Genomic DNA, 26,979 nt, shown 5'->3' on the forward strand with positions numbered 1-26,979 from the left:
TTTCATTTCCGTTAGAATCAGCCCTCTCTCGACTCACACGCTGAATCCGATGGTGTAATTTTCATAAAAATTCTATGACTTCGTGGGGGTCTTTCTCCCTTTTTTCAAAAATCAGACAAATTTTCTCAGGCATGTAGCTTTTTATGGGTAGAACTAAACTTAATAAAATATATATTTGGAATCAGCATAATAAGTCAATCCTTTCTACATATTTATTGATATTACAATTCCGTTTTTTTCAGTTTTAATTACAATTGAGCTGCGTCGCTCCTTAGTTATAGTTCGTCAACACAAACTGTTTGATTACCAAACAAAATGCAAACAGATATCATTGAAATATTGATCGTTTTTCTGTGTTACCAAAAGTATTGTATTCATAAAACTTTACATTCTCATAAAATGTAATTAAACAAATAGAAAAGGTTTTTCAACTAAAGTAAGGTACTTTAAAGTACATCGTATAGATAAAAAAAAAAAAAAATACCACCATTTAAAATAGCTGAAAACTAAGTTCCTAGCAGTATTTGCCATCCCAAATAAATTTCCTGGCGGGACTGATTATAACCTGCCTTGCATTTTCCACCTCTGTGGAAAATCAGTACCTTAAGATAAAGATGCTGATTTATTATTATTTTTGTTATTATTTAGGAACGGCAAGTGTAGCGAAATCATTTAGTGAAAACTTCGACAAACTCGTCAATAAATCAATGTCCAACGCCTTTCTTGATGTATTCCCAATAGACGCACCTGGACTCGGACCATATGTTGATTGGTTTGCATTTTCCGTGACTGTAGTGCTATCAGGTGAGATTAATCTTTGTACATAAAAGTGTATCAGAAGTACTTGGTGTTGAATATTAGGATTGTGGTAAAGCCATGGGGATTTGCGGCTCAGACTCTCCCTACAGATATGTGGGGGACTGATAGTCACCCCGTGAAATTTTGAGGTTTTTTTTTATTGATGAAAAATTAATAGTATCCGTAATCTATAATTGAACCCCCTGCTCCAGAAGTATGTAGAACTCTTGGCAAAATTGAATCCGAGCAACGTCTAGGTTCGATAATTTTCGAATAATCGAAATCTAGAGTCGAATCTAAAGAAAGATCAACGATAGTTGTCGGATCGAATCCGAAAATTATTTGGTCCACCCTCCTCCCTTTTTTGTAAAAATGTTACCTCACTTATCTGTACGTATGCAAGGTATATGTATAAGGAAGCGAGTGACGTTGTAGACAGGGTATGGACGTAGCCAATAGTTGGGATGTCTTGGGGCTCTACCCACACCACTTAAGTGTAAAATCAGTTTTAAAAGATTGAATTTTTTATCTTGTTATGAAGTAGCTAGATAAAGATCTCATCGATCTTTTTCATAGTTCAGCTTGGTTCCATGTTTTTGGATAGGTTCATAGACATTTAAGTTTCATTCTTGAAGAAAGGAAAAGAGAATGCATATCTATATCTGGAACTACTTATCAAAATTTACGGAATACATTTAAGAAAACAAAACTCAAATTTACTGTTCAATTAGAAAAAAAACAACACTACCTAAAAAATTAGTTTATTTTCGTTACTAAATTTACTGGTAAAACTAATTTTAGTAATTAGTTTTACTATTTGAGTAAAGAGAACATAATTTATTTTTTCGAATTTTAGCAAACCAGTTCATAATTATAGATGTAATTCAACAGTAGTAAAGAAAACAATAATAACAACTTTGGTTGAAAGATTTTCTCTTAAAACTACTTGATTTGGAGTCATTTTGATTCCTCAGATAACTTGTTTTGCACGAGCCATTCAATCAAGTTGATTAGGAGACAAAAGGAGTCAAACACAGTCAAAAGGAGACAAAAAATTTTATACGGAGAATATGGTTACTCATGATTTGAACCTTGAAGAAAGTTTTTTTCCATCATTAAATAGTGCAAAACTATAACTAGCGAAAGTTGTTTCCCGACATATAAGGCCTTTTTTCGCGAGCTGTAAAGTGAAACTTTCCCCGGCTTTCCATTATTCGCGCCTAGAGGAAAACCGCCAGACTATTATTCACGAGAAGACACGCATTGGCTAGGCTTGGAAAGTGAATCCAGCCCGCCAGAGAAAAGTGTTTCTGGCTAGTGGTTTGCGAAAAAAAACAGAAAGTAAATTGAAAAACAGAAAGTAAAAAGAAAAACAGAAAGTAAAACATCTAAAATTACAAATAAATAGAAATACCACTTGAATTATCAATATAGCAAGTCCATATTTACATTATGTATAGACTCAAATATACAATATGCACTAGCAGAGGGTGCCAGAGATGACTCACTGTCTATCTTTTATGTTTTTCATTTGATCTTTCCACATTTTTTTTTATCTTCCTATATACGCCATTTTTGTTTACATTGATTTAACTTTATTATTCAATGAAGTCACAGCTTCCTCAAGGCCGAGAACTCTAAGCCTTTTCCTTACTTTCAGTAAGTCTGCTTTTGTTTTTTTGAGCCTTGCTTTTTTTCTTATGTGGTCGTCATATGTAGCATGGCTTCGTTTGACGCTACTGTTATTTCTAATGATATTTTTAACGACTGGTATTTTTAATGATAAATGAATTATAGAATGGGAAATAAAGGATATAGGAAAAAACAGGTGTTTTTAGATTTAGCAATAAAAAAAGATATGGCTATTCTACATATTGTTTCAATTTATAATATCATTTTGGAAAATGGACCAATTGATGAAACAGTTAACGCCCGAAGGTAGACGAACAGCAATAATTTTAAACCGAAGGATTTTTCCATGACTAAATAATTAAGTTGATTTTCTTAATATTTTTTTTATGTTGTTTTGATTAATTGTATTCTAGTTTATTGTAGATTCTAAAAGAGGTATATTTGGATTCTGTATTTGTATTTTTTAATCTGTATTTGTTTAGTTTTATATTTTCTTTAGTTTTTCTGTCCTACAGGAAAACCTTCTTCTAGAAGTAGACTTTTCAGACGATACATTTTGCTATTTTGGACCTAAAAAAGCAAAAATATAGAGAGCATAATTTTTCTAAGAAAAGTCTTTTAGGGCACCCTAAAGAAGACGACAGTCTAATTATTAATGCTTTATTCTCAGTAGGTCCGCAATTTTGATGTCAGGTTTCGCACTGAAGCGCAAAAAGTCACCACCTATGTTGAATTTTAAAGCACGCACTGGGAAGCTTTTCACATATTTTTTTTTTCGTATTTAGATGCAGCCGGTCTCTAAAATTAATAATTAAAATTAATTTTAATTATTAATTATAAGGGCGCAGTGTTGTATGAGAAAATACGGTGTGAAAGCCTGGCATGGAGCTAAGTGATAATTTTGTAAACGTGATAATTTTGTAAATAGTGTTTTTCGTTGCATTTGGTACGAATTGTGCCTGGCATCCAGTTTTTTGGCTAAGGACTTCAATAGAAAACAATATGTTTCAATAGCTTTGAGCTAAGATGAACAAGTCAATGTACAAACTAGAACAAAAATAACAACAAATCAAAATAGTGTGAGGTTGGTAATTCAAGGTCAAGTCATTGGAATAAAAGAATATAAAGTAAACCACTATATAAAACAACAAATAAATGCTGCATTAAGCAATTATGATATCCATCTCGTCAAAATGAGATTTTCTTGAAGTATTTCTTTCTAGTTAGCATTCTTTCTAGATAGTCTATCAAGGCCGTACCCAGGATATTTTTCGGAGGGGATTTTGCTCAAAGATTTTTTTCGGGGGGGGGGGGGGGTTAAAAATGCAAACAAAATTTGTCTATATCCATTTTTTTTACGTTTTTACGAGTCAAAAAAACATTTTGTGAGGGGTTCAAACCCCCCTAACCCTCCCTCTGGGTACGGCCTTGTTGTAATACCTAGTTTGTAAATGCCAGGGGTTCAAAGAAGGAAGCTTTGAATAGATTAGGGTGGGGGAGGAACTTCCGTAACTGTGTTGATCTCGCGTGCCTTGGTACTGAAGTGAGTTGTTTTCAGTAGTAGTCAATACATTTTAAATGATTGAACATTCAATTAACTCTCAACATTGAAGAATCAATGATCTGCAAGAACATTTTTTTATTATGTAGATGCTTGGAGACATGCGTTTTTAGAATAGGAAATTTCTCAAATTAAACAATCACTTTTTGTATTAACAGTGTGGCTGTCACGTGAGACCTTATTCTTGGTCTGAATTATCAGATTTATTTTAAATAAATCTGAGTATCTTGTTCTGATTAGTATCTTGGCTTGGCTATCTGATAAGTATCTGCCATAAAGAAGAACCTATAGGAAATTGGAACTGCCATGGGAGGGTGGTAAAGAGTGAAGCTTTGGGTACGTTGGGGTGGAGAAGGAGTGTGCGCAGCTAAGTTAGCCTCGGGGGGCTTGGTGCTGCAGAGAGCTTACAGTAGTAGTAGTACGTTGTCTTATTAGGGAGGAATAATGTGACGGTGACAATCAGACGAAGGGTTTTAGTCCTAAGCTCCTAAAATGTCTGTATGTCTTATTATCATGGAAGTAAAAAAAGCTATTTTAAAACCAAGAATGATTTTTAAGTTTTTTTCTGAATTTTAGATATCTTTTCGTCGGTGAAACATGTGTGCCAAGGTTTAGTTTTTTACCTGAATTTTTAAAGACCAATTTACGAGATGGAGAAATATTTTCGGTGGTGTGTGTGTATGGGGGTGGGGTTTAAACTCTGGAAATGCCTCTAAGGCTTATCAACAGTTCATTGATATGATTTCCACTTTTATGTATCTATTAAACTATTTAAAAATTTGCGGGATTCGTGTTTAATACATTATTATTTAGTAAAATTGAGCAACAGTTTCCCGTTTAATGTATATATCCCAAGAGTACGTTCAGCCTTACCTTTTGGTAGACCGGGTGAGTAAGAATAAATTTTCGCTGTGAATTATGTAAAAATTCGACCTTGTTTGCAAAAACCGTTGGACAGCTTACACGAATATGCGGAAGCTTCCTTAGTGAGCAAAGCACATGCTAGCGGTCAATATCTTAAGTTTTCAGATCCTCTTCCCTCCCCCCAGCGTACTTGCGTAAGATATTACATCAAATGAACAAATATGCTGTATTTTCCAGGGTTTTACGGTTTTCCAATCGTAGTTCTTTTTTAAACTATTTTCTCTTTAATTCTAGGACTGTTGGCGTTTGGTATGAAGGGATCATCACTTTTCACAAATGTATTTACTGTCGTTAATTTGGCTAACGTTTTACTCGTCATTATTGCTGGATTATTCTTTGGTAAGACTATTTTCTGTGGTTGACAACTTTTTGGTGCATTCAATCTGCAATGGACTGGATACTCAATGGCCCTACCTAATCGCGATAGCTATAGCTGAACAATAACCTACAAATTAATTCAGAATAAAAAGATGGACTGCAAACTAAAAACTACCGAACCTTTGGTACAGTTTTTACAGGTACAGTTTTTACAGGTACAGGTACAGGTACAGTTTTTAGGGACTACGCCACCCCCATTGAAATAGATTCCCTATAAAACTTCATTATAATTATGTTTTTAAACAATTGGGGATTTTGTTTAAAATTGTCAAAAACTTTGAAAGAAGAAAGCCAACTCAGTTTTTGTTCATAAATTATCCAATAAATTTATATATAAATAAGTAAGTGTGGGAAAGTGGTTCAATTTAGCTAGTAATATTACATTTGTAAACCTTGGTTTTATTATTTCATAGAAAGTATTTAGATTAATTTTTAAGAAAGTTTTATAAATGACTAAAGCTCAACCATAAAAATGTTGGCTATATTTGGTATCCTAGCGTAAAGGGTTGTCTTGTAAAGAGCAACCCCCATTTCTTATCCGAAAAATAGTGCTAAGGCTCCACAAATAGAGTAAAAACCAAAATAAATGGAAAATATTTAGGAAAATAATATTGTAGGAAGAAAGGGAAATCAGTTTTCGTTCATAAGTTATCCAATAAATTTATATATAAAGAAGTAAGTGTGGGAAAGTGGTTCAATTTAGCTAGTAATATTACATTTGTAAACCTTGGTTTTATTATTTCATAGAAAGTATTTAGATTAATTTTTAAGAAAGTTTTATAAATGACTAAAGCTCAACCATAAAAATGTTGGCTATATTTGGTATCCTAGCGTAAAGGGTTGTCTTGTAAAGAGCAACCCCCATTTCTTATCCGAAAAATAGTGCTAAGGCTCCACAAATAGAGTAAAAACCAAAATAAATGGAAAATATTTAGGAAAATAATATTGTAGGAAGAAAGGGAAATCAGTTTTCGTTCATAAGTTATCCAATAAATTTATATATAAAGAAGTAAGTGTGGGAAAGTGGTTCAATTTAGCTAGTAATATTACATTTGTAAACCTTGGTTTTATTATTTCATAAAATGTATTTAGATTAATTTTTAGTGGAGCTTTATAAATTACTAAAGCTCAACCATAAAAAATGTTCCGACAAATAGTGCTAGGGCTCCACAAATAGAATAAAAACCAAAATAAATTGTAAATGTTTAGAAAAAAATTATATTAAAATTCTGACCAGGGGCTTTTTACTATCTTAGTAATTAGCTACGTTAGGGGAGTTGGAGCCTTAGGAACGAATTCAGAGCCTAAATTGCACCTTTGAAAGGTATCTTCCCTGCTGTTGCCCTATCCCTGCTCCTTCCCTATCTCTAAGACTTAAAAAATTGCATGGAAAACTTGTCTTAACTTTTGAAAAAAATTGTTTCTTTAATTGAGGTTTGAACCTAATTTTTATTAACTTACGGTTCCAGTTTACTATTCCAGTTACCAGTTTACCATTCTGGTGATTTGAGTAGGATTTTATGTTTAGGTTTTTCAAACAGTTTGTAGTAACGAGCTGTAAGTAAGGAGCTACACAGCTCAATAATCAAAAGTCTAAAAAACGGGATTTTTTATATCCTTATATCAAAAGAATCCGCTTACTATGTTGATTCCAAATATATAAGGTTCACCCTGGGAAAATTAGCCTGATTTTCCAAAAAGGAAACCCCCCCTAAAACTACCCCTAAAAGTCAAGAAGTCTTAAGGAAAATCACTCCATCTGATTCAGCGTATCCAAAAACCCTACTGTAGAAGTATCAAGCTCCTATCTTTAAAAATGTGGAATTTTGTATTTTTTGTGAGAAGAAAGATCACGGATACGTTTTTTTTTTTCCTGGGAGATTCGTATCGAACCAATGGTCCTTGAACATCGGGAGAGGGCTCATTTGAACGAAAGTTAAAAGTTATAGAGCCCTTTTTAAGTGACCGAAAGAATTGGAGGGCAACTAGTCCCCCTCCCATGTCCCCTTTTTCCCCAAACTTGTTTGTCCCAATTTCTTTAAGAACGACTCCTGAAACACAAGGGCCGTTTAGTGAGAATAGGAATATTTCTTAAAGTGCTAAAAACTTCAATGTGAAAAGCAAGGTATTGAGGAGAGGGAACCCCTTTTTATACAGAATAATATCTTTTCATTTTGAGTTTTAATTTTGGTCCTTAATTTCAGTTGATAAAACATGTTTTTTTTATTTAGTTTTGAATCTAAGACACACTCTTCCAAATTATTTAAAACCTTATAATTCAGAATTTAGCAAAGGTATGACGCCCAATAGACTTACCTTGGGTGTTATTCCTTCTGAAAATTTCACTTTTGTTACACATAGTTTGTCTTAGTTCAACAATTTATGTGTCCTCGGGGGAGGGGGGGGGGTTTATACTTCAAAACACCTTCTTAGGGCATATTAGTTTAGGGTCTGGGTGCATTCCTGAAAGTCTCAGTAACCCAACTCTACTACTTTTTAAGATAGCAAAAAGCCCATGATATAGAATCATAAAAATTATAGCTAAAGGTATAAAGCACAGTAGGCTTTCTTAGATCTTATTTATACTCTAGGTCTATTTACTCCACAACTTCTAAGAGAGCAAAACACCCATCATATAGAAACTTAAAAATAATTTATGCAAGGATATGTCCAAAATTAGAAAAAAGTATGTCTAAAACTGTCACTCGAAAAATGGAAATATAGTGACTATACTAATTATTAATTAATATACTAATTAATATTATTTAATTGTACTATTAACTATACTAATTAATTCCTATACTGATTAATAGATGATTTCCATGGAATATACCGCCCAGGGGACGGTTCCAAACAAAGATGTTCATTTAAGTATTCGTTCTTGGGCATTTCATCCTTAAAGAAATTAGGACAAGCTATGTGTTCACGTGTTTGCCTTGACAAGAAGAAAATCAGAAAATCGGTTTTGGAATAAAATCATTGACACCACATCAAGCCTTTCTTCTAGAAGTATAAATTATTCTTTGGTGAAACTTAGGTTTTTGGCGAAATTTAAACATGTTCGAGGAGCCTACTCATGTAAAATTTCACATCCCCTTTCGTGCCCTGAAAATTACAACTAAGTACTCCATCCTGTTCCTAAGATATAGCTGATACGCCCTTTAAACAACCTCTATGCATATAGTGCTTTTAGATTTACTTCAACTTTCCTCTCAACATTCCCTGAAATTTTCACCTCGACATTCCTAGCCTTAGTAGTAGTCGCAGTAGAAATAGGAGTTGTAGTAGTAGCGTGCACACATTGCCTTTTGGTCACTTGATCATCCCCTTCATCATTCCCTGATGCTATGCTAAGCATTCATCTTGATAAATGCTTAGCACCAACTAAAGCTCTTCTGCAAGTGCTCTTTTCTCTGCGTTTCATCTGCCAAGTAATTAGAGGAAGCTACGTCTTCACGTTTGTGCCTTAACATGCGTTGGATATAAATGGGAAAAGTGAGTGGTTGCATTTTTTTTTTAGGAAAGCCATTGGCACCGCTAAGGCCGTATCCAGGGGGGGGGCAGGGGTTTTGACACCCCCTCTCCAGAAATGTTTGACTCGTAAAAACGTACAAAAATGCATATAAACACTTTTTTTGTTCGTTTTTTTCCGAGCAAAAATCCTGGATACGGCCCTGGACACCGCATTAAATCCTTTCTCTCAAGGTGTCAGTTATTCTTTGGCGAAGCTACATCCTGTTGCACTAGTCGTCTTCTGGAGGGTTGCCAAAATATTTTTGGGAGTCTCATCATAAAATGATTTGCTATGTTTAGCAATGTTACGAGTAGCCAACGATGGCTTGTTTTATGCAGAACTCGTATGGAAAGATGGAGAAACATTTTGGAGGGAATAAAAACACATGATTTCTAACTCAAAGAGGATTATAGCCAAAGGCGAAGGATTTTAACCAAAGAAGTGAAATTGGCTGACTTGCTTGATGGTTTTCTTCTAAAGTTCTTTTAAAATGTTGAGGCACGTACACAGCAGAGCCTGGGGCTCCGAAATGTTTCCCCGCCGGAATAAATCCATGTGTTCGTACCTAAATGTGTGACTTCAGTCTTATTTGAACTTGCATAGTTGGAACCAGCGTTTTCATATCTGCAGTTAGTGTCAGACTTTTTTCCACCAAATATTTTTTGCTACTTCTCAATTTTAGAGTTGGCTTACCGAGGCTTATGTCTGACCAGGTGTCACCTAAATCTATGAAGTGTTGCTACCAAAACCACCAAGGCCGTATCCAGGGGGAGGTACCCGGTTTGAACCCCCCCCCCCCCCCGAAATTTTTGACTGAGTCGAAAATTCTTTTAAAAAATGCCTGTAAAGACAAAACCTTACCAGAAAACAGGATGTTACACAAAGTTCACGGGGAAAAATCGGGTAAACCCCCCCCCCCCCCCGAACAAAAATCCTGGATCCGCTCTCGAAAACCACCATGATAATGAAAGATTTATTTTTTTGTCACGTGTGTTCTCACAGTTCTTTAATTTGCTATATTTATGTAGTTTTGCTGTTCTAGAGCTACGGTTGAAGTAAGGCGAGTAATTTAGACAATAACTTTTAATTAGATAACAAAGTTAATTGCTTTATGTCTGAGTTTAATTAGGCCACATAAATTAAGTAACAGCTTTTGTTGATTTGAAGCTTTGATTAAAGCAGGACAATTTTGAGAGAAGATCCTAATGCATTTCAAATGAGGAGATTAGCAAGAGGATCCAGATTAAACTAGTCTTGAAAGTAAGATAAACAAGATGGATTTGTTTGTTTTTTGAATCTGAAATTCAAGTAAACTAGAATGATGCATGGTGTAAACGAGAAAACGAGCGGATTGTAACGGAAAATGTAACGGACGAAAGAACGAAGAATAAAAGCAAATGAAAAAAGAAATAAAACAGAAAATGAAAACAAAAACAAACAAAAGAAAAAAGTGCTAAATCAAACGAGGATGACTTTCAGCCAGTGAATAAAGTGCAGGTATTTTGTGAAAACAACTGCTAAGCCGTGTCTCCGACAGTTCTACGCGGAAAATTCCCCCGGGAAAATTTCCACCATGTAAAATAACGATCGTATTTTTAAATTTAAAAGTGTTTGAAAAATTAGTTTTTAGGCTTACAACTTACCCGTCAGGCGCTATTGGATAAATAATACCCAGAAAATGTGAATAATGTGAGATTTGAACGGATGAAACTGTTAAGAATTTATGTTCAGAGGTCTCTAATTTCAGTCAGCACGAAAAGTATTAAGAGGGCCTTGGGGATGCGGAATTTTATACCTAGAACCTTGCAAAAGTGTACTCAACAATCTCTTCCTTCTTAAAGTTTCTTGGCGATCGGATGGACAGTGTAGCAATGCATACAGGACAGACAGACGTACATTCGGTTTTATGTATTTAGGTAAAAGAAAAATAAATAACCTCTAGAAGCAACCTTCATAAACGGTTATTTTTTTCATTCATAGTATGTGTATTATTTATTTTAAAACTGAAGGCGGCTTAGTGGGGGGATTTGCTAAAATATCTGATTTGTTTTCTTTATTTTTGACTGATAATTCTCCTCGTGTTTTGATCCGTTGTTGTTTTTTTCGTGCGTCCTGTGCAGTCAATGCGGTCTCAGAACTTATTCATGAGGATATGACTATTAGATTTAGATTATTTTGAAAAAAGGAGATTTTAATTACTCTGGAAGAAAAATTGAAGATGAAACTGATTATTTAAAAAACCTGAAAATTTTATTTCCAAATCAGTGGCGAAATTTAGGCCTTTCAGTCTAATTTTTAAACTACTTCATAACCGCTTTTTAAAATAATTGAGATTTACTTTTATAATTTATTTTTATAATTTTTTTCGAAAGTAAAATTGGCTTATTTTTCTAACCTAGACCTCAAGTTCAATAGAGTAATGCATGGTGATTCGATTGTTTGGTTTAGAAATATGTTGAAGAATAGGGCTTTGTATTTTCTTTGCATCAAAAAGAGATTATGAAAGCTTGTAAAAAGAGGGAAATTTGATTTTCAAATTAATACTGAATTTTGCACACTTTTTTTTGTTACCTTGAAAAAAAATAGCAAAGTAATTGTAAGTATTGTTTATTTTTAGTTTCTACTTAAATTTCTTACAAAAGTAGATTGACAAAAGAGATCAGCTTTCTAATTTGGATTTTAAACTAACGAAATGAATGCATGATGATTCGATTGTTTGATTTGGATTATTTTGAAAATAGGACATTGTATTTTCTTTGTGGAGAAAAGAGATTATGAAAGCTGAGAGAAAATATATATGAAGATTTGATTACCAAGTTAATAACGCATTTTTACGATTTCAATCATGCACTAGTTTCGAACAATTTTTTTATCTCCTTTAAAAATGAAAAAATCAGAATTATGATCAGTATTGTTCATTTTCACTTTCAATTTAAGCTACTTTTGGAAGTAAGATAAAAATGAAAGACTTATTTTTCTAATCTGGAATTTAGATTAAGGGAATTAATGCATGATGACTCGATTGTTTGATTGTTCGATTATTTTGAAATTTCTTGTATGGAAAAGAGGAGACAAAGCATATGATAAAAGTAATAAGCATAAGAAGGCGTAAGAAGCATAAGAAAGCATAAGAAGGCGAAGCATATGATACAAAGAGATAATTTGATAAATCTATGAGCGAAATAATGTTGATCATTACTGTATATTGATTGTTGCAAATCAAAAAGTATTTGGCAAACATTTTACAGGAAAATGAAAACAAATAAGGGGGGGAGGGTGAATTTATATGAGAAAAGTTTATGCAAAACAATACATACAATATACAAACCACAGTTCATATAATTATCCAGTATGATCATTCTCTATCTCACCCATTATAAAAACCCGGACCGGGGTGCGAGTGCTCCGGAGAACGTTTTTGCAGATATAAACATAAGCGAAGTCAGATCTTTTCACGGGTAGACAAGTCAGACTGTGATCTCATCGGAAACAAGTGGAAACCCCCTATTACAACTAATGTACTTTGTCGGAAACAATCGGAAACAGACTAACCTGCATTCCCGCTAATGCAGAAATAAGTGGGAGGAGCTTTTTGTTCGCACCGAAGACGAAGACCAGAAATGATCTGCGATAAGCTTACTGGATAATTATATGAACTGTGATACAAACATACAAAAATATACAATACTTTTTAATATATAAAATATACAATATATATAATAAAATATAATACAATATATAATAATACAATATAAAATAAATACAATATATATAATAAAATACAATAAAATATAAAAAAATATAAAATATACAATATATTTAATAAAATATAATACAATATATAATAATATAATATAAAAATACAATATAAAATAAATACAATATATATAATAAAATACAATAAAATATAAGAAAAAATATAAGATATACAATAATACAAACAATACAAAAAGTCAATGCATTCAGTACTCGGCATAAAGAAGTTCTTGTAACAGAACCACCATTGGTAGTTATTTCTTCATGATAGGAAATAAGCCATTATGGGTTTTGAAAACTACAAATTTTAATTAGTTTAGGCGTCAAATGAGACGCTTGAAAACAGATTTAAAGAATTGATTCAGCTTTTCTTAATTCGTAGGGGTCGACGCACGGGCAGATGCATTGAACTTACTCAGTTCTCTTAAATTTCAACATTTTGTGACACGTTCCATAATTTGTACTTAATTTGTAATATTTTCCATATAATTTACCTATTTTTTTCAAGTTTGCCACCCCAACTCTAAATAAACTACTGCTAACTAGCGGGTCCAATTTAGGTTGTATCCGTGCTGACCACGAAATCTAACTTTGCGATTGTCCAAAGTGGTTTTTTCATCGTCTTTTTATTTAGGAGGGTAGATCTACACTTCATTTTTGAACATTAAGTTGTTTTTTTCAGTTGATGGAAGCAACTGGCAAATTTCATTTAATGAGACAGACTATAATGAAACCTTCACCGAAGAGGATGTTGGTGTCGGTGGCTTTGCACCGTTTGGTTTGGCCGGGATTATGGATGGGGCAGCCACATGTTTCTTTGCTTTTGTCGGTTTTGACAGTATAGCAGCGACAAGTAAGTAAATTAAATCTGGTCAGTTGTTTTTCTAATACAAACATTCATTTTCTTTCTCGTCTTGCACACGGCCGCCACAGTTTTCAAGTTCTGCGAAAAAAAGGCCAAATAATCTGTGGAACTTCGCCACTACTATCAAAATACGATTGATGGGCGTAGACATACCTAATCATTTGCAGAACATTAAATTGTGCTTCAAATGCCTTATGTTCCCCCCGAAAAATAAAAATGGCAGCGAGTCTCTTTAAAAGTCTATATAGAACATTCTTGGACCTTTTCATTTGTGTGTGCATATCTGAGGTGGCGCTATCCGAAATTGCCAAAGAAACCTTTCTCAAATTGATTACCTAGTAGGTTCATCCTCCACTTCTTCTCAAGATGCCATAAAGCAGCTACGTCTGAATTTATTATGAATAAGACGAATAAACATGAGTTGGGACTGAAATGCCTACAGTCCAACTTTCATTGTCACATTCCTCCTCCCTACCAAGGAAACATTGCTTCTGAATACCATATTAGATAAAAGCCACGAAATCCAGCATACGGGATTGAGGGGTAATGCAAAGTCTGCACAGCTAGGATATATAACTTAAAATATCAGTTGTTTGGTCTTTTTCAAGATTCTTGCATTTTTGCTAAATGTATAGGTTAGCTTTGTTTTTTGTTCCTTCGAAAACTCAGTAAAACTATTTGATTTCAACTTCAACGAAAAGTTGCAGCTTTATATCCTAGAAGAACTTACTATAAAATAATAAAAAAGGAACTCTGAAAAATTAATTCAAAGTTTCAGAAACCATCTATGAAAGGAGTCAAAAAATTAAATGAAAAGATGTATAATTATAAAAGTTTCAGAAAGAATTCGCGAGGAAGTGGGAACAGAAGGCTGGTTCAGATAGGTCGTGATAAAATCTACTTGGGATGAAACCATGAATAATTTCTTGCTTTTTTATTTATTTTTTAAATTGTGGTTATCAACAGTCGAAAAAAAAAAAAAATAATCGCAGACATTATAAACTCAGGTAAGGCCATATACCAGAATGATGAAAAAAAAAAAAATAATTGAGAAGGTGTTCTTTTAAGAGTATTCATAAGACATTACATTTTAATGCACTTTAATATTCCTGTACCTTAGAGCAAAGAGGGGTTTCTGCCAATTAATAAATTGCACTTGGATTGGAAAAAATTGCCCCCTTCGCACTCTTTCTTTGAGCCCTACCACAAAGAAATTTAAGTTCAAAACCAAATTCTCTCCTCTTGAAGCTGGTAATGTTCATTCTAGCTAGATTCAACTATTCGTATAATTTATCCAGAGAAGTTTGAAAATAAACTAGCCTTTTGAAACTATGATTATTCGTTGAATTCTCTCTTGCTCCTAATGATGCAGTTCCTGTTTAAGAACTTTGGATGTGTTTTCTCTATAGGGTTTCTAACTTTGGATGTGTTTTCTCGTAAAACTGAATAAACCTTCTAAACTAGGCTACTCATAGGCTAGCCCCACTGTTTCAAGATTTCAGAAGAATTTTACTCATTGTAAACGAAAAAAAATTAATTAAATTTAGTTATCTAATTAATTTTGATTTAATTTAAAAAAATTAAGGATAAAACAAGTTAAACGTAAAAAAAGATAAAAAAGACAAAAGTTGCAGCTTTATAATAATAATAATAATAATAATAATAATATATTGCGAAAACAGGCTTACGCTTCTATCTACAAAAATTTAAATAATCCAATGCTTTTTCACTATAATGATTGTCAATCTTGTTCTTAAATGCATTGAATGAATCTGAGTTGACAGTGTCTGATGGTAGTGCGTTCCACTCGGAGATAATGAGGTTGCTGAATGCCCATCTACCAACATCTCTTCTGAAATGTTCTTCGGTTAGCTCAAACTCGTGACCTCTCAGACTTTTATTCTTGAATGTTATTATCTCTTCTGGAGGGATGTTGTCGTAGTATCTGTTGCATATTTTATATACTTCAAGAGGATCTCCTCTCAAAAATCGGTGTGAGAGACTTGGGAGCGACAATTTTTTCAAACGGTCTTGGTATGATAAGTCTCTAAGTGATGGAACAAATTTAGTAGCCCTCCTTTGGATTTTTTCTATTGCATTGCTGTCTTTTTGAAAAAATGGTCTGGTTGTTGAATGACCTTATTCGATTATTGGTCTCACTAACGATTTGAAGAGTGTAGAAAACAGTGTTGAGTCAGTAAGAGAGAAATTTCTTCGAATAATTCCCAAGACTTGTGATGACTTAGAGATGATTGACTCGTAGTGCTTGGTGAAAGTCAGGTCACTCCCAAGTCTCGCGCTTCTTCTTGTATAGGTATCTATTGTCCTTCAAAGCAGTAGTGCCGAGAAATGTGTTTTGGGCCTTGCCGAACATGACAACTTTTTTCTGTATTCACTTCCATGCTCCATTTTTTCATCCATTGTGCTATTTTGTTTAAGTCTTGCTGGAGTATTTCTGTATCTTCAAAGCTTGTTATTGCGCATAAAGCAGTATCTCAGAATGTTATTTGGGAGATCATTTATGTAAATATTGAATAGTAAAGGCCCCAGAACACTACCTTGGACTACTCCACTTGTGACTTTTGTCTCATTGCTGCTAAAATATCCCCCCAGTCTCACTCGCTGAGATCTTCCTTTCAGAACGTTGAGAACCCACTTTAGAATAGTATCGCCAACACCGATAGACTGTAGTTTTTGAAGAAGTTGACTTTGTGGGACTTTATCAAAGGCTTTTCTGAGATCTAAGTATAAAATATTAACCTGCATCCAACTATTCATATATATTCTCCAGGCGTTTGTAGCGACAAGTAGCTGGCTTTCTACTGATCATTTCTTAAGAAATCCAAACTGTGCGGGTGAAATGAGGCTTCTTTCGAGTAGGTACTGTAATATATTATCGTGGATTAAAGATTTTAGTATTTTGCATGTGATACAGGTTAAACTGATAGGTCTGTAGTTACTTGAATCTGATTTGCTTCCTTTTTTGAAGAGGGGTATCACCGTTGCTTGCTTCCATGTATCAGGCAGGTTCCCTGTTTGTAGCGATTTGACAAAAATGTAGTACAATGGCGCTGCAATTTCCTGTGCCAGCTCTTTGAGTACTTTAGGATGTAGGCCATCTGAACCTTCTGATTTGTAAGGGTTTAGATTTTTTAGTTTTTGTAGACCATTTGTATTTTCAGTTCTATTTCTTCAAATTTGTCTGTGACTAGTGGCTGTAATTCTTCTTGCCTTTCATCTTTGTCACTCTCTGTTGTGAAAGCTGTGGAAAACTGCTGATTAGGGTAGGTTGGCTTTAGCTATTGGGTCACTGATTGTTAAATTTGTTGCTGAGTTTCTAAGATCGGGAATAGCAGGTTGTTCTTTTCGTTTCGAATTCAGGAAGTTCCAAAACGCCTTGGGGTTGATCTTTGAGTTTTCGGCTACTTTCCTCTCCTTTTCGCTTGATTCATGTCTAGTGGCTTTCCTAAATTTCTTGGTGATTCTGTGATAATTTCTACGATAACTTTCTGTGTCGGTCTGCTTGAGTGTCTCCCAGGCTTGCCGCTTGGTTTTTATTAGTTCAAGGATCTCTCGTTTTAGAGGCGGTCGTGTTAAAATATTTTCTATTTATACATACTTCTTTGTGTGGTCTGTGATTACGGATGCAAACTTTATGTACATGCTATCTACTAGATATGTGTTGTTTAGTATTTCAGTCCAGTTAAAAACTTCTAGCTCCGTTCGCATGGTATTGTAATCACCTTTTGAATACACCTACCTCTCTTTTTTTCTCATAATTTCGCAACTTATAATCGCCTTTAAGTAAATTGTAGCCTGGTCCGAATTTCCTACGGGAGGACCTATAGTAAGTTCATTTATTAGTTCCATATTTTGCATAGGACTAGGTCCACCAGTGTTAGCTTGTCGCTTCCTCGGATTCCTGTTGGTTTTTTAATAAGCTGTTCTAGGTAATTATCGTTCACTACCTTCAGAAATTCCTTCTGTGAGGGTGGCCCCCCATGCTCTAGGAGGTTTGGAAGGTCCCAATCTATGTTAGGGTAATTGAAATCTCCAATGATGAGAGTTGGTTCTTTTAATCGTCGACATATAGTGTGAATATCTTTAAAGAGTACTTGGTCATTCACGGCTGTGCTATTTGGACTTCTATATACTACAGCCAAATTTAGAGTTGCTTGGTTTGTGTTTGATATCTGGAGCCAAATAATTTCCTGTCCATTTGTTGTTGATGATACTTTCTGGACCGATAAATTGTCTAAGACATAGCAAATAATTCCCCGACCTTCTTCTTGATCTATGTTCACGGTGTGGCTTTTGTAGCCGTTGATGGCCACCTCTGGTAAAGTTGGGAGATATCAACAGTGTTTAGAAGAATTTGCTAGAAAATAATAAAAGAGGAACTTTGAAAAATTAATTCAAAGTTTTAGAAACCATCCATGAAAGGAGTAAAAAGTTAAAATGTCAACTCACTGTCACCGAAAAAAAACAACACAATTTAAAAATGTTATTTTAGTTATCTAATTCATTTTATTTTAATTAAAGAAATTAAAGGTAAAAACAAGTTAAAAGTAAAAAAAAAAGATAAAAAAGGAAAAAGTTACAGCTTTACTTACTAGAAAAGAATAAAAAAGGAACTTTGAAAAATTTATTTAAAGTTTTAGAAACCATCCATTAAAGGAGTAAAAAAGTTAAAAAGTCAACTCACTGTCACCGAAAAAAACAACACAATTTAAAAATTTTATTTTAGTTATCTAATTCATTTATTTTAATCAAAGAAATTAAAGGTAAAAACAAGTTAAAAGTAAAAAAAAGGTAAAAAAGGAAAAAGTTATAGATTTACTTGCTAGAAAAGAATAAAAAAGGAACTTTGAAAAACTTATTTAAAGTTTTAGAAACCATCCATTAAAGGAGTAAAAAAGTTAAAATGTCAACTCACTGTCACCGAAAAAAAACAACACAATTTAAAAATTTTATTTTAGTTATCTAATTCATTTATTTTAATTAAAGAAATTAAAGGTAAAAACAAGTTAAAAGTAAAAAAAAGATAAAAAAGGAAAAAGTTACAGCTTTACTTGCTAGAAAAGAATAAAAAAGGAACTTTGAAAAATTTATTTAAAGTTTTAGAAACCATCCATTAAAGGAGTAAAAAAGTTAAAATGTCAACTCACTGTCACCGAAAAAAACAACACAATTTAAAAATTTTATTTTAGTTATCTAATTTATTTATTTTAATTAAAGAAATTAAAGGTAAAAACAAGTTAAAAGTAAAAAAAAGATAAAAAAGAAAAAAGTTACAGCTTTACTTGCTAGAAAAGAATAAAAAAGGAACTTTGAAAAATTTATTTAAAGTTTTAGAAACCATCCATTAAAGGAGTAAAAAAGTTAAAATGTCAACTCACTGTCACCGAAAAAAACAACACAATTTAAAATTTTTATTTTAGTTATCTAATTCATTTATTTTAATTAAAGAAATTAAAGGTAAAAACAAGTTAACAGTAAAAAAAGGAAAAAACAAAAAAAAATTTTTTAAACACGAAAAACGGGTTTTAATTTTCTAACAAGCAGTGAACTACAAAAAATTTAATTATCCACAAAAGCACCGAATATTTCGGCCCCACACCCGGGAGCCTTTCTCAACGAAAAAAAAAAAAAAAAAAAAAAAAAAAAAATAAAGCAAAAAAAAAAAAAAACAAAAAAAATTACAATAAAATAAAAAAAAATAAAAACATAAAGAGAAAAAAAAGCAAAAACTAAAGAAAAATATAAATAAATAAGAACAAAACTCACATATTAATTAAACACTTCCATGCACTGAATGTCTTTCAACTGGCCTCCTCTCAGTATATAAATGGAAATATATTAAATAAACACTTCCATGTACTGAATGTCTATATTGATTCTACTCGCCTCCTCCCAGTATATAAATTGAAATCTATCAAAAATGAAGAATATATTTATACTTAGACCAAAACAATAAAAGGTCAACTAACCCCCGGTCCATAACCCTTAATTAAATTTCACAAGTTCATCAACCATTTTATGAATTATAAATTGAATGGATTCGTTTTGTTGCAAGCTTAGCTGCAGTTCGTTTACTTTTCTCATCATTTAACCCATTCTGACCTTTGTTCGCAAGGTCATCTTTCTTTTCAGAAATATTATTAAAATCAGTATTGGTTGAATATCTTGCCTGCATTTTAATTAAACTATTATAAATTGAATTGATCCCAAATTCCACTTTATCTCTATTTATACTAGTACCCCCATATATTATCTTTTTTATTTCTATAATTTCCCTGAAGCTTTGTAAAAGTCCTACAGACGTATCTACTAATTTTGTTTGATCAAATAAAATACTGTGATGAGGAAAATTATAAAGATGTTCTGCAACCGCTGACTCAAACGTTTCTGGTGTTTTGTTTTGTTTTAGAGCGTAATCTATTGCATTCTTGTGTTGTTCTAGCCTATTTTCTAAAGTTTGTTGCGTTCTACCCACATAAAATTTTCCACAAGAACATGGAAAGAACAAAAGTAAATCCTTGAAAGAGTTATAAAATTTTGAATAAATCCTAAAAATGTACCGATAGATGAAATTATTTCAAAGATTGAAACAGGGATTCATAAGTTTCCAAAAGATATAAATAATGTAGATGAATTAAGACTAAGGGTAGTGAATATTTTAACAGATTTTTGTAGTTATCAAGAAAAATTTAAGAATAAGATTTTAAAATTTTAAAAGATTTAAAAAAAAGATGATTCTCTAATAATAACGAAAGCGGATAAGAGCAATACAGTAGTAATACTAGAAAAAGATGATTATGACAGTAAAATAGAAACAATTCTAAGTGATACTTCAACATATATAAAACTTAACTCGGACCCAACTAATTTGTATGCTAAAAGATTAAGAAAAGATTTAGAAGACCTTAAAACAAATGGAAGTATCACACACCAGATTTATCACAAGTTCTTTACAAGGGCATCATTTAGCCATAGAATATATGGTTTGCCAAAAATACATAAAAAAGGCATCACCTTAAGACCTATTGTTTCAACAACAAATTCACCAACGGTAAAAATCGAGAAATGGGCAGCAATGACACTTAAACCATTATTATATCTCCAAAATTCGTATATAAAAAACTCGGAATTTTTAAAAGACAAACTTATAAGTGTAGAAATATCAGAAGAATCTAGATTGTTCAGTTTCGATATAAAATCCATGTATACGTATATTCCTTTTTATAAATCGTTTAGTATTTTATCCAAAAAACTTGAGGAACGAAAAAATGAGATAGAAGAATTACCTTCGGGAATTGAACTGGAAACTATATTAAATTTAGTCAAAATAACTAGCAGATATACTAACTATTTCAAGTTTAGAGATAATTTTTACCATCAAATTAGGGGTTTAGCAATGGGAGGGCCTTTCAGTCCGTTGTTAGCAAATATTTATGTAGAGTATGTTGAAAATTTAGCTATAGAAACATATTTTTTTAAACCTAAATTTTGGGGCAGATATATGGATGATATTTTAGTTATTTGGAATTACTGGGAATCAGAAATTGAAGGTTTCTTGGAACATTTAAATAATTTGGGAGGAGAGTTAATTTTTACAATTGAAAAGGAAACAGAGAATAAGTTACCGTTTCTAGATATTTTGATCCATAGAAATAATAATGAACTAGCATTTTCAATTTACCGTAAACCCACTAGTAACAACCGTTATTTGTCTTTCACATCAAATCACCCGATCCAAGTAAAAAAGGGTGTGGTTATTTCTTTAGTGGATAGGGTATTAAAATTAGCATCACCAAGATACATAAGAAATGAACTAATTTTTATTAAGGATATTCTAATAGGTAATGGCTATCCGGAAAAAATGATTTATCAAATAATTTAAAAGAGGAAAAAAAAGTTGACGGAGCTAAAAATATTAGAAGAAGATGGGTCAAATCAAGAAACAAATTACATAACTTTGCCTTTTGTACCAATTTTATCACAAAAATTAAGAAGAGAATTAAAAAAACATAATATAAATACAGCATTTAAATCAGGACATAATATAAGCTCGTTGTTAAATAAAGGGAAAGACAAGATACCGAGAAATTTGCAAAAGGGAGTATACAAAATTCCATGTTCTTGTGGAAAATTATATGTGGGTAGAACGCAACAAACTTTAGAAAATAGGCTAGAACAACACAAGAATGCAATAGATTACGCTCTAAAACAAAACAAAACACCAGAAACGTTTGAGTCAGCGGTTGCAGAACATCTTTATAATTTTCCTCATCACAGTATTTTATTTGATCAAACAAAAATAGTAGATACGTCTGTAGGACTTTTACAAAGCTTCAGGGAAATTATAGAAATAAAAAAGATAATATATGGGGGTACTAGTATCAATAGAGATGAAGGGGAATGTGGGATCAATTCAATTTATAATAGTTTAATTAAAATGCAGGCAAGATATTCAACCAATACTGATTTTAATAATATTTCTGAAACGAAAGATGACATTGCGAACAAAGGTCAGAATGGGTTAAATGATGAGAAAAGTAAACGAATTGCAGCTAAGCTTGCAACAAAACGAATCCATTCAATTTATAATTCATAAAATGGTTGATGAACTTGTGAAATTTAATTAAGGGTTATGGACCGGGGGGTTAGTTGACCTTTTATTGTTTTGGTCTAAGTATAAATAATTTCTTCATTTTTGATAGATTTCAATTTATATACTGGGAGGAGGCGAGTAGAATCAATATAGACATTCAGTACATGGAAGTGTTTATTTAATATATTTCCATTTATATACTGAGAGGAGGCCAGTTGAAAGACATTCAGTGCATGGAAGTTTTTAATTAATATGTGAGGTTTTTTATTTTTTTTTTTTTTTTTTATTGATTTTTTTCTGTTTTTTATCGTTTTTTTTTTTTTTTTTTTTTTTTCAATGTAATTTAAGTTGTTTTTTTTTTTTCTTTATTTATTTTTTTTTTTTTTTTTTTTTTTTCCGTTGTTAAAGGCAACCGGATTTGGGGCCCAAAAATTAGGATCTTTTTTTCCAAAATAATTTTTTTTTATTTAAATGCTTGTTAGAAAATTAAAACCCGTTTTTCGTGTTTAAAAAATTTTTTTTTGTTTTTAATGGAAAAGCAGTGTGGTCTAAGAAATTAAAAAAAGGAAAAGTTATAGCTTTACTTGCTAGAAAAGAATAAAAAAGGAACTTTGAAAAATTTATTTAAAGTTTTAGAAACCATCCATTAAAGGAGTAAAAAAGTTAAAATGTCAACTCACTGTCACCGAAAAAAAACAACACAATTTAAAAATTTTATTTTAGTTATCTAATTCATTTATTTTAATTAAAGAAATTAAAGGTAAAAACAAGTTAAAAGTAAAAAAAAGATAAAAAAGGAAAAAGTTACAGCTTTACTTGCTAGAAAAGAATAAAAAAGGAACTTTGAAAAATTTATTTAAAGCTTTAGAAACCATCCATGAAAGGAGTAAAAAGTTAAAATGTCAACTCACTGTCACCCCAAAAAAAAAACAACACAATTTAAAAATGTTATTTTAGTTATCTAATTCATTTTATTTTAATTAAAGAAATTAAAGGTAAAAACAAGTTAAAAGTAAAAAAAAGATAAAAAAGGAAAAAGTTACAGCTTTACTTGCTAGAAAAGAATAAAAAAGGAACTTTGAAAAATTTATTTAAAGTTTTAGAAACCATCCATTAAAGGAGTAAAAAAGTTAAAATGTCAACTCACTGTCACCGAAAAAAACAACACAATTTAAAAATTTTATTTTAGTTATCTAATTCATTTATTTTAATTAAAGAAATTAAAGGTAAAAACAAGTTAAAAGTAAAAAAAAGATAAAAAAGGAAAAAGTTACAGCTTTACTTGCTAGAAAAGAATAAAAAAGGAACTTTGAAAAATTTATTTAAAGTTTTAGAAACCATCCATTAAAGGAGTAAAAAAGTTAAAATGTCAACTCACTGTCACCGAAAAAAACAACACAATTTAAAATTTTTATTTTAGTTATCTAATTCATTTATTTTAATTAAAGAAATTAAAGGTAAAAACAAGTTAACAGTAAAAAAAGGAAAAAGATATAGCTTTACTTGCTAGAAAAGAATGAAAAAGGAACTTTGAAAAATTTATTTAAAGTTTTAGAAACCATCCATTAAAGGAGTAAAAAAGTTAAAATGTCAACTCACTGTCACCGAAAAAAAACAACACAATTTAAAAATTTTATTTTAGTTATCTAATTCATTTATTTTAATTAAAGAAATTAAAGGTAAAAACAAGTTAAAAGTAAAAAAAAGATAAAAAAGGAAAAAGTTACAGCTTTACTTGCTAGAAAAGAATAAAAAAGGAACTTTGAAAAATTTATTTAAAGTTTTAGAAACCATCCATGAAAGGAGTAAAAAGTTAAAATGTCAACTCACTGTCACCGAAAAAAAAAACAAGACAATTTAAAAATGTTATTTTAGTTATCTAATTCATTTTATTTTAATTAAAGAAATTAAAGGTAAAAACAAGTTAAAAGTAAAAAAAAGACAAAAAAGGAAAAAGTTACAGCTTTACTTGCTGGAAAAGAATAAAAAAGGAACTTTGAAAAATTTATTTAAAGTTTTAGAAACCATCCATTAAAGGAATAAAAAAAGTTAAAATGTCAACTCACTGTCACCGAAAAAAAAACAACACAATTTAAAAATTTTATTTTAGTTATCTAATTCATTTATTTTAATTAAAGAAATTAAAGGTAAAAACAAGTTAAAAGTAAAAAGTTACAGCTTTATATCCTAGAAGAACTTGCTAGAAAATAATAAAAAAGGAACCTTGAGAAATTATTTTAAAGTTTTAGAAACGATCCATAAAAGGAGAAAAGTCAAAAATTGCAAAAGTAAGGTAAGACAAATCTTTTTTCCGACTAGCAGCAATGGGTAAAAACTGTTTTGAGCGGGGAATTCCATACTTAAGACAGCTAGGGGTTATACTTCTTTCTTTTTGCAGAGAAAATTCTATGTTTTACATAAAACTGGTCCCATAAAAGCCAATCTTGTCTCATTGTTGGACTTGAAATCTGAACCTATCACACCTACAACGATAAAGATTTTCTCTGTTAATAGCTACGGCTCCATTTCATCGCTCAATGTAGGAGATCATATGGAACATCCTTGTAAGCTGATTGGCAAACTGTTTAGTTGCCTTTCGCGCCGAAACTGTTCCAGTAAAAAAAGAAGCAACAAACCTGTTTGCATATGACAGAAAACTATTGTTACATCGACAGCAATCGATATTGACTTGTCGTTCATGTGTTAACTGTTCCAGTTTCAGACTTTTTCAAGGCCATGGCTTCACATGCAATTAGACATAAAACTGCCATTCTGTCGGTAGCACTTGAATTTTAGCACTGTCTTCGTGTGTAAGTGGACATAGAAACTCTTATTTTGTCGGTAGCATTCAAGTGGTCGAGACATGAAAGGTCTAGAAAGCACAAAGGCAGGCTTTTTGACGACCAAACTATTTTATATATTTTAAGCACTTGCCAGAAATCTTGACGGTTGGTCGATGACATTATAATTATGATCAGTAGTCTAAGCTTTCCCAGGTAGTTGCTACTTGTCGTTTTATTTGCAAGAACTGCTAAACAACAGTTGAAAACGCATCAAGATTTGAAAAAGGCTGCTGTTTCCACTCTTCTAAAGTAATTAAAAATTGAGTGATATAAACGCAAATTTTATGTTAAATTAAGCATAGCCTCCAATTACGACATGTTTGCTTCAATTTTTCGCTCTTTTTCTGAAATTTGACTTCGACAAAAGAATCGATCCGTGCTTTAACTAACATAATATTATATTTTGTTCTGAAAACTTGTTTAGTGTGATTATCTGTTCCCTTAACTTGTACTTTATTGGGAATAAGTTGCTGTGAGGTTGTTTTCAAACTCTTTGCTTTAATAAAAAAAGGTACTTACTGATCCTGCACACCCTTCTTTTTTACCAGAAGAAGAGGAATATGTGAGACAAAGAGGAAAAGTGATTCAAGCTCACTATGCAGAATTTCCTTTAGATCTAGCCAAAAAATAGCGCTATTGGTCGGCTATTCCTAAGGGGACGACCAATCTAATATGTGTATTCATACCTGGAACTTCTGGTTAAAGAAAACACTCTGCAAAAGGTCTAATTAGTTTCTTGATCTAGTCCACTGTATATAAATAATATAACAGTAAGATCACAGGTCAGTGATTTTTGGCACTTCATCTTCGGCGTGAACAAACAGCTCCTCCCATTTAATCTGTCATTAGTGGGTCAGACTACAATGTTGAAGCCAAGTTTTGCGTTTAAGAGAAATTTGACCTGTCTACCCGTGAAAAAATTGAATGTCGCTTATGTTTATAGTTGTTTAAATGTTCTCGGGAGCACTTGCATCTCATTCTGGGTTCGTATAATGGATGAGATAGGGAATGATCGTACTGTATTATATCTATATACAGTGATCTAGTCATTCCATAAATGACACTTGACAATGTCGTTTGCCTTCGTAGTATGGTCAGCTACTTCCATCTGGATCTGGGAAGCAATTTGATTCTAATATTGACTTTTTGATTAGTACTTAGTCATGTCTACAAACTGTCTTCATAAGGATTGGAACAGTAGAAACCGAAGAAAAGAATAAAGAAACATATGCTATTGTCCTGCCATTAACAGTATTGACAAAATAAACAGGTAATAAGCCATTTATGTATTTTGCTAATAGTCATATGCAAATAAAACGTGTGGTTTTGGAAACGTATTCAAACAAATCATCAAGTGCCACCATTTAACTAAATTTAGCAGTAATATGTCTTGTTAGGAAATAATGTTATGAAATAAGGATGAAATAATGTGTTTTTCTTAAAATGAAATCATACTGTTTCGTCTTATGGTTTTGTCTTAATCTGATGGTAATGCCTGTTCTGCGAATTGTTCATGTCAGAACTGTTTGAAAAAAATTTAGGTTTTTTAATTTACTTTAAATATGCAGCCTTATATTCAAGCAATTATGATTATTTATTATCTTGTGGAGAAAATCTCTGATCATATGAGGGCCAATAAAAATAAATAAAAAAGAAATATTGCGCTAAGCCTGTGAAACTGGCCAGCCTACGTATACAGCTTAGCCGTCTAAACGTTGAACTACCCATATCCAATTTTCCTTATTTCTAGAAATTGGGACTCAAATTTTGCGATAATTCCAGTCGCTTCTGTTGGATAATCCTTTACCGTCTTATAATATCGAGTTCCTTTGCTAAATTTCAAGATAGGGCAAGGGTTTCCCAAATTTGAGGGTTTCCGACTTCTCCCACTGCTGGTTGCAATTTGACTGTAGCTATTGACTAGATTTTGTTGAATGAATCCGCCAGCCCGCATTGTAATTATGCTGGTGAAAAGAGACTTTTCAGAGAGGTTGGATTAAGCTCATAACATAAAAAGGCAGAGGTATGAGGCTTGCTCCTACTAACCAACAATTTGTTTTTTTTTATCTTCCATCCAATTTTGGTTGAAGTGCT

At 32.0% G+C, this 26,979-nt stretch overlaps 1 protein-coding gene across 5 annotated transcripts in view; it reads left to right on the forward strand.

The window, feature by feature from the left end:
• Positions 1 to 26,979, forward strand: part of LOC148949214 (cationic amino acid transporter 3-like) — a 125,167-nt gene that overhangs the window by 26,874 nt on the left and 71,314 nt on the right. For all 5 annotated transcript variants that reach the window (XM_089093263.1, XM_089093261.1, XM_089093260.1 and 2 more), the window contains exons 4-6: positions 649 to 804; positions 5,150 to 5,254; positions 13,246 to 13,416. In XM_089093263.1, the coding sequence (XP_088949389.1) occupies positions 649 to 804; positions 5,150 to 5,254; positions 13,246 to 13,416 (432 nt within the window). The remainder of the gene's footprint in view (positions 1 to 648; positions 805 to 5,149; positions 5,255 to 13,245; positions 13,417 to 26,979) is intronic.

This window comes from Artemia sp. Qi Xiang Cuo, chromosome 8 (assembly GCF_049724085.1).
Source record: "Artemia sp. Qi Xiang Cuo chromosome 8, ASM4972408v1, whole genome shotgun sequence".
Taxonomy (NCBI): Eukaryota; Metazoa; Arthropoda; class Branchiopoda; order Anostraca; family Artemiidae; genus Artemia; species Artemia sp. Qi Xiang Cuo.